This window comes from Seriola aureovittata, chromosome 10 (assembly GCF_021018895.1).
Source record: "Seriola aureovittata isolate HTS-2021-v1 ecotype China chromosome 10, ASM2101889v1, whole genome shotgun sequence".
Lineage (NCBI taxonomy): Eukaryota > Metazoa > Chordata > Actinopteri > Carangiformes > Carangidae > Seriola > Seriola aureovittata.
The window spans coordinates 15,912,507-15,924,187 of NC_079373.1; the positions used below are offsets into that span (position 1 = coordinate 15,912,507).

General features: G+C 40.0%; 2 protein-coding genes across 5 annotated transcripts in view; one reads left to right on the plus strand and one right to left on the minus strand.

Moving 5' to 3' along the window:
* mapk8ip2 (mitogen-activated protein kinase 8 interacting protein 2) overlaps positions 1 to 1,864 on the minus strand; it is a 42,228-nt gene extending 40,364 nt beyond the window's left edge. For 2 of the 3 annotated variants that reach the window (XM_056386764.1, XM_056386762.1), the window contains exon 1: positions 1,104 to 1,862. In XM_056386764.1, the coding sequence (XP_056242739.1) occupies positions 1,104 to 1,168 (65 nt within the window). In that variant the 5' untranslated portion in view covers positions 1,169 to 1,862. Of the gene's footprint in view, positions 1 to 1,103 lie in introns of all 3 variants that reach the window. The other variant, XM_056386763.1, reaches the window with a different exon arrangement.
* LOC130175993 (zona pellucida sperm-binding protein 4-like) lies at positions 1,242 to 11,010 on the plus strand. Of its 2 annotated transcripts, XM_056386772.1 has the most exons (11): positions 1,242 to 1,374; positions 3,527 to 3,712; positions 5,176 to 5,261; positions 8,634 to 9,022; positions 9,149 to 9,333; positions 9,427 to 9,524; positions 9,747 to 9,904; positions 9,980 to 10,172; positions 10,264 to 10,459; positions 10,543 to 10,618; positions 10,842 to 11,010. In XM_056386772.1, exons 4-11 carry the CDS (start codon positions 8,674 to 8,676, stop codon positions 10,937 to 10,939), a joined length of 1,353 nt encoding a protein of 450 aa, XP_056242747.1. In that variant the 5' UTR covers positions 1,242 to 1,374; positions 3,527 to 3,712; positions 5,176 to 5,261; positions 8,634 to 8,673; the 3' UTR covers positions 10,940 to 11,010. The 2 variants fall into 2 exon arrangements, with proteins under 2 accessions (XP_056242747.1, XP_056242746.1); XM_056386771.1 differs by lacking the exons at positions 1,242 to 1,374; positions 3,527 to 3,712 and having other exon boundaries at positions 5,003 to 5,261; positions 8,711 to 9,022.
* The last annotated feature ends 671 nt before the right edge of the window (positions 11,011 to 11,681 follow it).

An 11,681-nucleotide genomic window follows, 5' to 3' on the forward strand; every position in this document is an offset into this window, starting at 1 on the left:
ATCCATTTGCTCTCGTTTGTTCTTCCTACTACTCTGTGTGGGTGAGTTAAAGTTCCTAGTTGTAAAATAATATACAATAGCAAGATGGTTACAAAGAATTGCTTATGTTGTCAAGTAGCCTATATAGGATTTGTTCTTATGTGGTAATAGAGAGGAAGGCCTGGCAACAGCAATGGTAGACATGAGAATATTGCATATGGAAATCATATCAAAGTAGAAATACAATGAATATGAATGAATATGAATCTGTCATATCTCTATGACATATTCCTAGACTATGCCTCCAGGAAAAAGCAGATCTGAATATTGCAGCATCCTCCAACACAATTTCAGCCAAACCACACCAGTGTTGCAATTTTCCACACCTTGCCAGGCCTAATTCTCATCCAAGAAACATTTAACTAAAATAACCCCATGTCCTCTCTTCTAACCCATAACAGCGACAACCTGAGAGGGAATACTGTAGCTCTAGCACTGATTCTACACAAGTTATTGATCTTTGGTAACTGCCAGTACAATAATCCCACTCACAATTGTGCTTGAGCAAGAAGAAACAGCCAGCAGATTTGTCATATTGTGTGTCGCAGAGGTCACATTAGATGCGTTTGAACCAGCTTCAATATCAGTAGGACTTCCGTAAATCATTGTTCAGCAACATGCCCTTGCCTGGGTAGGACTCAACAGGGCGTGGGCCTCACACAGAGAATGCGCAAAGCGGGTGACTGACGCGACAGCTAAAGATCAATCATTTGTCATCTATTTTACCATTTACCTTCCTTCACACTCTGCAGACGAGAATATGACAGTTGTCTTACGAAAGCAGTTGTTTCCATCAAGCGCATCAGCTGCAAAACACAAACAAGCAGCACAGTTAAGCTGCAGCTCCTGGGCAATAGGCGCGCAGGGAGGCAGTAGCAGGCCTGGCAGGTTATTCAAAATATCTATTACTACCAGGCTCAGGATGTGCGCTTTACTGCAGTCATCAAAACAAAACTGATAGGTAGGTGCGTTTCTCGTCTTTGGTGTCCTTCTCTCCACCCATCAACCGTGCACATCGGGCCCCCATCACCCCCTCGACTGTCGCTCTCCATGTAAGCCCTTACCTGCAGCCAGGAGGAGAGAGGGAATGGAAAGTGGATAGGGAAAACATCTCAGCCCTGTCCGCCATCTTCTTCCACAAATGACTCAGAGCGACTGCAGAAAATCACTGAGGGAGCGCAGTCCATTCACAGTGAAAGGGGAGAAGACGGACGAAGCCGTGGACAGAGGTGTCTTTCTCTGCGGCCCCACAGATGCCCCCCTGGCCGCAAGCCTTCAATCAGACGAGCCTGCTCAGCACCATCAAATCTGCAGTCAACCATCCACACACGCAGGGTAGGAGTGGGGGGTGTCAAGGCAGAGAGGTTCTTCAGAGACAGCTCGCAACGCCGCGGAAATTAAAATACAATCCTGCGTTCTCCCTCGATACGTCCACGCCGAACTGAAGCGCGCAGTATGCGACCGCAGTCCGTGTTTGTGTTCGCCAAATGTCTGCTGCCGTGATGCTGCCTGTGACACACAACGGATGAGAGGCCAGCAGTGCGGAGACAGGCAGAGACAGAGGGGGAGGAGGAGGAAGAGGAGGAGGGGGGTGTTAAGCAGAGACGATATAACGTCAGTGCCGTTACCGTATGAGCAGGCTGCCCTGAGTGGATGCAAGCAGAGCTAAAGCCTGCAGGCTCGATAAGCAGCAAAACAGTGGCGTAGAAAAACAATGTCCGCTGAATGTTTACAGTGACATTTACAGCCAGAACAACCGTGATCTCCAAAGTCAGGTCCAGGAAGCACCAGATCCTCCCACAGGGGGGAATCCAGGGGTTCCCCTGAAAAGACATGCGTTTCAATGTTATTCAAGTCCATGTTTACGTTACTTTGATGGATAATGTATGTGGATATTGTTTGGATTTTGTTGACTTGGACCCCATTAGTTTGAGGGGTCTTGAGCCTATAGGCTAAAGATAACAAAGCAGCCCCGAAAAAAAAGACATATTGAGGCAAAGAGACAAAAAAAAGAGCAGCGCTGACAGTAGAAAAGCACAGCAAACGAGCACATCAATAGGCCAACACTGAGCGCAAAGGTAGACAAAATGGAAAATACAATAGCAAAGAAATAGGAGCAAAAAAATAGCAAATGTTTTAGTTCCATTGTGCACAGGCGGTGTTTATTTAAACCAGTGGTGACTAGTGTGCAGTCTATATACTGTAAATAGAAGTATCACAAGAAGTTATACACAGCATATAGTTTCTAACCTTTTTCCTCCAGGAGACACCATGTCTTTCATACAAAGGTACATGAAAATGTGGCCGTATTTTGTATCGAGATTGGCGTTGCTTCCCTTTCTATTTACCTGACAGATGGTAAATGAATAATCACTTAGTGAATCACACTTCAGACTTCAGGAGGCATCACGCTGTACTGGGCAGGCGCAGTGTGGAGCTGTTCACTGCTTGTGGTGCTGAAACTGTGCACTTTGCTAAGCTATAGTTGAGCATTTGTGCCACAGGGGGGCGGTAAATGCTAACTTATACTCACTGGGTGAAGACCAAATAAGAAGATTTAGCCTATGTTTGATATAGATTATGTTTATATGTTAGACCTTGTTCATTCAGTAAATAACGAATTCACCAAGTTATTCAACTAACAGTGCAGAAGTGTAGAGTAAAGCCCATTTGAACTAACTTGACATTTTAATTTTATCCTAGACTGCATGAATTGAAAATGTATAGACTAGCATTATAAGTAGGATGAGACTGATGGAGTAGGCTATGTTATACAATATAAATGTATGTATTCATCTTATGATGAAATCACAGTCCATTTTATCCCATGTTATTTTCTTCACATTCAGTGCACAGCTCAAGAGAAAAATAAGAAAAATGGTTCTTCTTAGTGGATGAAACAAGCTTTTAACACAATTTAATTTTTATTTCCATTAAATGGAAGGATTTACAGTTTACGAACTGGGCAGATGTGGTCCATATGTAACATTTATCATTACACAAAGGGCAATAACATGTTATACTTTCATCTTAGGGATTTTGTTTTCTCACACTTTCATCATGCTTTTGATGAGGCAAATTTTAATTACATTTATTGTAAGATGGAGTTTCTTTCCTTTTTAAACTGAACTATTAACAAGAAGGAAGAGAATAACAAATATAACCAATGAGAATGTTTATTTAGATGGTTAATGCCATGGCAGGGAAGTGAGTTAAGCAATCACTTTCTCGTTAATAGGGATGGGACCCAGGGTGACATCACCTTCCCATTCGAAAACTGAGAAAAAAAACAGAAGACATGTGTTCCAGTAACACTGCAGCTGTCTAACAACACAGGCAAGCATATAATAAGAAGTTAATTTATCATTATGGTAGCAGTAACACAACATCAACTCAATAAAACGCTATTAAATGTTGACTGTTCAATTTTCCTTATACAATATTAAATACTTATAGACAATTAACTTTTTAAATAACGTACTTTCAGTTTGGGACACATCGCGGCTCTTCCTTCCAGGAGTAGACAGAGAGGTTGATCCACCGCCACTGCCAAAGGAACCACTTCCACCAGATGTAATGCCAGATGATCCAAATCCACCAGACTCACAGGAGCCACAAGCTGCATCAGCACCGGCGGCCTCCTTCCACCTAGGGAAAAAAGGAGATGTAAGAGGTGAATATCATATCAATTCTTCAATCACACTTTGTCATTAACATATAGACCCACACTCGCAGACTCACCCACTTATGTAGGAACAAGCTCTATGTTCAGTATCGATGGGATAGGCAGTGGAAGTTGCTTTCAAGTGGCAAGTAATGTAGAGCTGTTTGAATAACAGAGTTTGAGTTATTGTTAGATGTAATTTTGCTGTATTTTACGTATAACAGAAAATATTACATAATTAACTCAGCCCTGGAGATACTGACCAGTCCACTGTCAGCACCCTGGAATCTAAAGGCCTCCAAATGGAACTGAAGCTTGTTCTCTGCAGTGCGAGCCATGAACTTTGAGGCAGAGCCTGTGATCCTAGCATCAACCAAACACCTGCATACGAAAAAACCCATTAGCGCATGGACAAAAATGTTTTGGTGTTTGAGATAATTGATTCTCACTCTACAGAACAACTTTAATTAACATGTTAAACCTCACCCATGGTTCTCAATGAAGGCATATCTGGGGTTGGAGTTCAACTCAGGTGCAAGAGTCGCTACACAGTTGTCCACGTAAACACGGAGGGGAATATGGAAGTACTGCTTGACTGTAGCCTCAACATTAATCAAGTCTCCCAGGAAATACTGGTAACTTGGCCTCTCATATTGCCAGTCATCTGTGCAACAAAAGAATTATATTTTAGTAATGCTGACGAATACATATTTTGAATCATAGTTCCATAAAAGTAGAAATGTGCAGATAAAATGTATTTTAAGTCACCAGTCATGAGTTTCAGGGTGAAGTATAAGAACTCCTCTGCCACCTTAACCGCAGAGAATGGGATCCATTGTGGGTCAAGAGGAAGGCTGCTCACGTTGTGCTTCCTAAATGTTTAAACATGTTTCCTTAAAATGTAGAAAACTTAAGTAATCCAGCATTTAATCCATAGTTACTGGATTTGATTAGGTCAAAGAGTACAGATTACATATTAATTTATGATAATTATGTTATTTTTCTTTATTTCTTTTCTCTATTTTGTTTGTTTTGTTGTTCATTGCAACTCCTCTTACTGATAATCTACATACCTTGGGTAGTGGCATTCAACGATGACAGCAGCTTTGGAAGTCCTCACCACATTAGAACCACCCACAGGTTGGGGATCATAGTTCAGAGTGAAGGTGTAGATGAGGGATTCTTCTGTCATCTAGCAAAGAAATGAAGATTAGTACAAACAAATATTAGCATACATGAACATATTCTCCCATATTTTTAATTAATACTGACTGAATTTTTCATTTTGCTTACTGTCAATATGCTGCCACAATCATGGAGCTCAGCTTCAAAAATCAATATTTGAGCACCGGTGTCCTCTGCGACAGCACCACAGGCTCCCAGGGTAAGATCTGCAGGGTTGATGAACTGGCCAATCCCAAACAGGTCTTTCTTGACTTCCACATGAGCATCTTTCTCTCTGCACATTACAGCAACAGTTGCAGCAGGAACGGGATGTCTCAGCTCGAAAGGCACATCTGGTTGGACCTCGGGCTTGGGATCTTCAGGGTACGTCCAGGTGAGTGGTTTCTCAAATGTCTGCTTTGACTGTTGGGGATCTTGAGGCACCTGTTTGGGCTCCTGTCTCACCGGTGCCGATGGTTTCTGGTATTTAGGGTTTGAGGGCTTGTGAAGAGCTCCTCCCCACTGAGCATCACATAAGCTGCCAAGCAAGGCCAGTGCCACAAGGCACACAGGAGTACACTTCATCACCATGGCTTCACAACAACGAGTGTCCTCTCGGGGCTGTAAGGAAATTAGAAATGTGCACCTACTTTTATAATACAGCGAGCCTGTTTAGTTCCATTATATTCCCGCCCCTTCAGTTGGCCACTCCCCATCAGACCAAAGGAGCCTAAACCTTAGTCAATGAAATGAGTGCAGCTCAAAAACCTCAAAACCTCAAAACCTTGGACAGCATGATGGGATAAGATTATTAAATATTTTAAGGTATACAATTTGACTGTGCTGAATGAATATAAGCAGTGGATAAAAGTTGTCTTTTAAACACAAAACAATACACGTGCCAACATTAATCAATATGAGTGTAATGTACCAAATTAAACAAATAAAACCATCATACTGGTAAATTGAAAGTTATTGTTAAATTTTTTTTAAACAAGTGAGAAAAGATGTATAAATAGTTGGCAACCATGTAATCAGAAAATAGTGGTCACAAAAAGTTATGTTGACCAGGGTTAGGTCCACCTGCCCTCAGCATGACATGTAAAACTCTTTGCCAAAGTACATTGTGTAGAGGGCTGCAAATCAATTTGGCTCCAGCTAGAATCAGCTGAGATGAACTATTAAATATATGAAACAGAGGCCAAGTGTTCAGTCAGTTCCTGTTACAGTAAGTCCAGGGAACCCGGAGGAAGTTGTTTTGAAGAGCAGAGCATGGAGAAAACCAAAGACTTTAATTGAGCATACTTTTCAATGTTTCAAAGCACTGACCAGTTTTGACCTGATGATGATACCGGTGTGTCAAACCAAAATGTCCACCTCTATAAAGGCCTTTAATATACATTTTCTTGCTACTCTGGCTGAAATAGGGGAAAAGAATGTTTTCTTTTCTTGACTCAGGTTTTAAGGATTCATTGTCACATTACTCTGCAATGAGTCCCAGTCTGTTAACAATCTTCAGTTATTCCCTCATAGTTTCATTTTTCAAACTATTGTATTTATTTTGTTTTTATTTACTCACTTTACTGATAGCTTTACTTTGATTCATATTAGTGCAATCTAATCCTCAAAATCCCAAGTGACCACTATTAATTGTTTGCCCTGTTACATAATTCTAGGGGGAAACCATTAAAATACATATATTTCCAGCAACATTCACAATACAGAGCAGTGACAATATTTAATGCCCATCTGCTATTTATTTTCTTTGCTTTTTCTTCTTTTTCACAAAATAATTTCAAATAGAAACTATTCCATCTCTCAATTCAGTTAACTTTAGGCTTTAGACAGAAAACTTCAGGTGAAGAAAATGTTCAATATGAGGCTTATTTGAAAAATAAAAAATCTGGTTAAAGCACCAAAAGAGGCGACTTTCTCCCATATTCAATCAGCTGACAATGACTTGTTTTTACAAACTGACTACATAACAGAATCTTGATGAAAACGTAGCATATGAAGCTGTCATTATTATCAAATTAAATATCAGAGATATCTCGATTTAAGATAAATGACCATTCAAAAAGTTAAATATATTTGTAGTTTAGTGCATAGTTCCAATATTAAACTAAATATATTTTTAAATTCCTAACAACATACAGTGTGTGTGTGTGTGTATATATATATATATATATATATATATATACATACACTGTTGCTCATAAAGTTGGAATAAAATATTTTTTACCTCTTTCCATGAAATGATTTTGACAATGTGATTTATTTCATTTCACCTGGGTAATTGGGACACATAATGTAATCATTGCACCTGGGGGTGCAATGATTACATTATGTGGAATAAACGGAGGATTGTGTCTGAAAACAAAATTATTCCAACTTTATGGGCAATAGTGTATATATATGGATATCTAAAATCATGACATTATTCCCGAAAATATGATTCTACATACAGTATATAAGTAAAAACAAACAAAAGATATTTAGAATTAATAATAATAATATATATATTGTTACTCATCCAAATTTCTTTTAAAATTGAAAATATGAATCATCTATGTAATTTGTGTACCTTTATTTCTAAAAGGGCGTGAAACACTGCTGTGTCAGCTATGTCAGACCAACCTGAATTTCAAGACATTGACCTTTTTGTGTGCAGTGTTTTTTTCCAGCAAAGTTGTAGAATGTTGATGATCTCAAAAGGAATTTTAACACATAAAACAATTTTAGGACATATCTATTATGAAATATCTATTACAATTATCACTTGTCATAGTGATTGCTGATAGCTAGTCTTTTAAACATTACAATTCACTATGTTTCCACTATAGTCCAGGTGCTAATATCCTTTTTGTAGATCTCTGAAAAGTAAAACCGAAATGTTTCCTTTTCAATTTTGCCTATAATCATGACTCCAGCTTGACTAACATCTCAGTTTAAAAACTCCAAACATACAAAAGACAAGGTTTAACTTTAATTTAATGAATTATCTTTCATTAAAATCATGACTAGTCAAATAGTCACTATAACAATAATTTCAATCTGTTACATCTATTGTCACAATGAAGACATTTGCAAATCAAAAATAAACTGATATATTTCAGAAGATATTTTAAACTACTGTTTAGACTAGCCATAAATAAGCTCCCAGTATGTGTGACTACTTAATACTGAAAGGGTCTGTCATATACTATTTGATGTGCATGCTCTAACCACTTTACTCACGCTTATATCTAGATCTGAGTATTACTCCAAGTGATTCTGGATGTTTGTCAATTGAATTTGTTTTATTTTACAAGGAGGAGGTTAGGTTTAATCATGTTCTTCATGATATTAAACCATGACAACTACACTTAAAGATAAGAGGAGGTATTTGTTTTGTCCAGCTATGCTGCACAAATAATGTGAGCTGCACATTGTAGGTCATATGGCTCAATAACAACCAGTGGGCTCTCTGTAGCAAGCGTGGTGTAGATACCAATTAATAATTATTCATGAGTATCTAATATTATGTTTTCTATCATGTATACAGGTAGTATCTACTAATGGAATACCTCAGTGAAACTGCTATATTTTTGGTTCAGAGTTTACTTTTTTTGGCATTATCTTCAATCTCCTCATTGCTCCACCACAGACCAACCAGTAACTGGAACATTTGATTGACAGTTGTGGGCAGCCAATAGGATATGAGAGATCAACAAGTCAGCATCACCCATATCTTATAAAAGTCAGCAAATTTTCACATTTTTCACAGCATCTGGTGTTCTTCACGAATCACTCTGTGCTGTGAGGCCATGACAATGAAGTCGATTTGTGGTTGTCTTCTGGCAGTGGCCCTACTTGGCTGTCTGGCTGAAGCTCAATACTCTAAGAAGCCTCAGCAGCCCCAACTGCCCAATATTCCGAAATACCAGCCACCACAGCAGCGTCAGAGGCCACATACTCCGTCCAAAAAGGTTGTGGATCCAATGCCTCAGCAACCTGGGCTGCCACAGGTGCCAAAGCAGCCTACACCAGTATTTCACACTTGTGAAGTGGAGGAGATCTACAAGATACAATGTGGGGCTCCTAGCATCTCTGCTTCAGAGTGTGATGCTATAAACTGCTGCTTTGATGGACGCATGTGCTATTATGGCAAATCTGGTGAGTATTTCTCTAATCCTCACAGAACTTTAAGGACACACTATTCTGACACTTATAGTGAACTTAAATTTGTCCAAAGAGCATAGCATCAGCAATGCACTTTGCCTACTAACTTGTTGTTCTCAGTGACTCTTCAGTGCACCAAGGATGCCCAGTTCATTGTGGTGGTGGCTAGAGACGCCACCCTACCCAACATCGACTTGGAAACCATTAGTTTCATGGAAAATGATCAAAGCTGCAATCCTGTTGGTACCACTTCAGCTTTTGCCATCTACCAGTTCCCTGTCACTGCCTGCGGCACTGTTATGATGGTAAGATTTGTGACTGTTTTGACTCTTCAATTTGATTTTAATCTATTTTTGTCAGGTAGTAATAAAGATTGAACTACTGCCAACTTACTATAGGAGGGGCCTGGTGTTATAATCTATGAGAACAGGATGTCCTCCGCATATGAAGTCGCTATTGGACCCTTCGGAGGAATTACCAGGGACAGCAGCTATGAGTATGTTTTTCTTTCTGTAACACTGAGCGGTCACAACATAAATGATTACTACATGTAGGCTAAGGCTTACAGTAGGCTACTCAAATAATTCAGTGGTATGAAGAAGATACACTGAACTCACCCTGAATTTTCTGCAATGGCTTAGGGTTAGTCCATTGTGAAATGTTTTAAACCAATCCTCATGCAATGATTTTCTGACAAACACCTTATTTCTTGTCTTAGGCTAATTATCCAGTGTAAATATGTTGGCACCTCGGTTGAGGCTCTGGTCGTTGAGGTTGGCCTGGTTCCCCCACCGCCCCCAGTTGCTGCTCCTGGACCACTGCGTGTGGAGCTCAGGCTGGCCAATGGACAGTGTGCTGCCAAGGGCTGTGTGGAAGGTTAGTTTGGGGGAGATATTTTGTGCAGTTATCCTCATTTGACTGTGTCACCGACCACTCTTTCCATTTCATCAGAGATGGTGGCCTACAGCTCCTTTTTCAGGGAGACTGACTACCCTGTCACAAAGGTGCTCAGGGATCCTGTGTACGTTGAGGTCCGAATGCTAGAGAGGACTGATCCCAACCTTGTCTTGACTCTTGGAAGATGTTGGGCAACTTGTGACCCCTACCCTCACAGTCTTCCTCAATGGGACTTGCTGATTGAGGGGTAGGTGTTGGGCTGATATGGACATAGGCATTGATTATACATTTTGATGGTATACTCAGGCCCTCTTCCACCCTCTCTCCTCCTGTCATAGCTGCCCCTATCGTGATGACCGTTACCTGACCAGCCTAGTCCCAATGGATGCCTCATCAGGACTCATGTACCCGACCCACCACAGGCGTTTTATTTTCAAGATGTTCACTTTTGTAGCTACTGCAGCTGTCAATCCTGCCAATCCTGCCAAGGGAGGGGCTGCAGATCCAGAGATTATGGTTCCTGTCAGGGAAAAGGTATAGGTTCCAGTTTCTTTTAAACTCATTCTTAATATCACCTTATCTACATATTTGCAAACAATACACATTTTTTCCTCCAGATATATATCCACTGTGATGCAGCTGTGTGCCAACCCTCTCTTGGAAATAGCTGTGAACCTAGATGCTTCAGAAAGAGTGAGTAACACTATATTCACTTTGATGATATATACACCACCAGCAGCCGATGGTATTTGTATGAAGGCTGTTTCACATGTATATATTTTTGTCCTGCAAAAAAACAGAAAAACTCATAGCAGAACATATTTCCAAAAAAGAGTATATTTGATATGGTATCATATTGTGTCTTACATAACCTCAAGTCTGACAGAAACTGAACATTGCCATGTTTTGTACACAGGGAGAGACATTGCTGCTTCTGTCCAGAGAGGCTACAGACCTGAGACCACTGTGGTTAGCAGTGATGAGATTATCATCACTGACCTACATACTCAGTGACAACATTCAGACAAAACTTCATGCCATGGAATCTCTGCTGCCCATGGTTTCAAATAAATCTTCTCAAGTTGTTGAATGTGTTGTCTGATTTCATAAAATGTCATTAAGATACCCTACATTATTTGCATTGCGATCTCATTGCTTAAAAGCTAATACTAATCCTGCAGTAATTACGTGACTATGTCTCAACATTAATGTATTTATCTCCAGAAGATCAGATCAGATACAGTTATTTGTTTTCACAGTAATAGGAGGGAAATAAAGAGACAATTTAGTGGCTGCCCAAAAGTTGTCCATTAAATCCCTTGAAGACCCCAGCCACTTCTAACCACAAGTTAACAAACAACAAAAACAAATAAAAGCTGCGAACTACACTAACCATTCTGATATGTCTGCTAGTCGCAAATTTTGGTGCACAACAGACTCCTCATCTGAGTCTGGGTCTGACTGAGGCTCAAACATGTGGCTGAATCTCTCTGATGTTGCTCCACTAACCATCTTGATACTGTAATTGTAATTTCAACTTCTTTGTAAGATATCCAACCTCCCACCTTCTCACCAAGATATCGGACTTTTAATTGTATTAGTAAATTGAATTCCTCTGCATTTCAACTACCTGAGACACCCAACCTCTCACTTTCCCATCAATATTCAAACCCTTTTGTATTTCAAATTGTGTTGGCTAGACCTCTTAACTTCACACTTCAAGGGGGTCGGTGCCAATACCTGCGAGAGACAAAAG

Excerpts from the sequence above, each read along its gene's own strand:
- LOC130175993 (XM_056386771.1), top strand. The coding sequence starts at position 5,018 with ATGGAGCTCAGCTTCAAAAATCAATATTTGAGCACCGGTGTCCTCTGC. Across the intron at positions 9,334-9,426 it reads CCTGCGGCACTGTTATGATG|GAGGGGCCTGGTGTTATAAT; the intron begins GTAAGATTTGTG and ends AACTTACTATAG. Across the intron at positions 10,619-10,841 it reads ACCTAGATGCTTCAGAAAGA|GGAGAGACATTGCTGCTTCT; the intron begins GTGAGTAACACT and ends TTTTGTACACAG.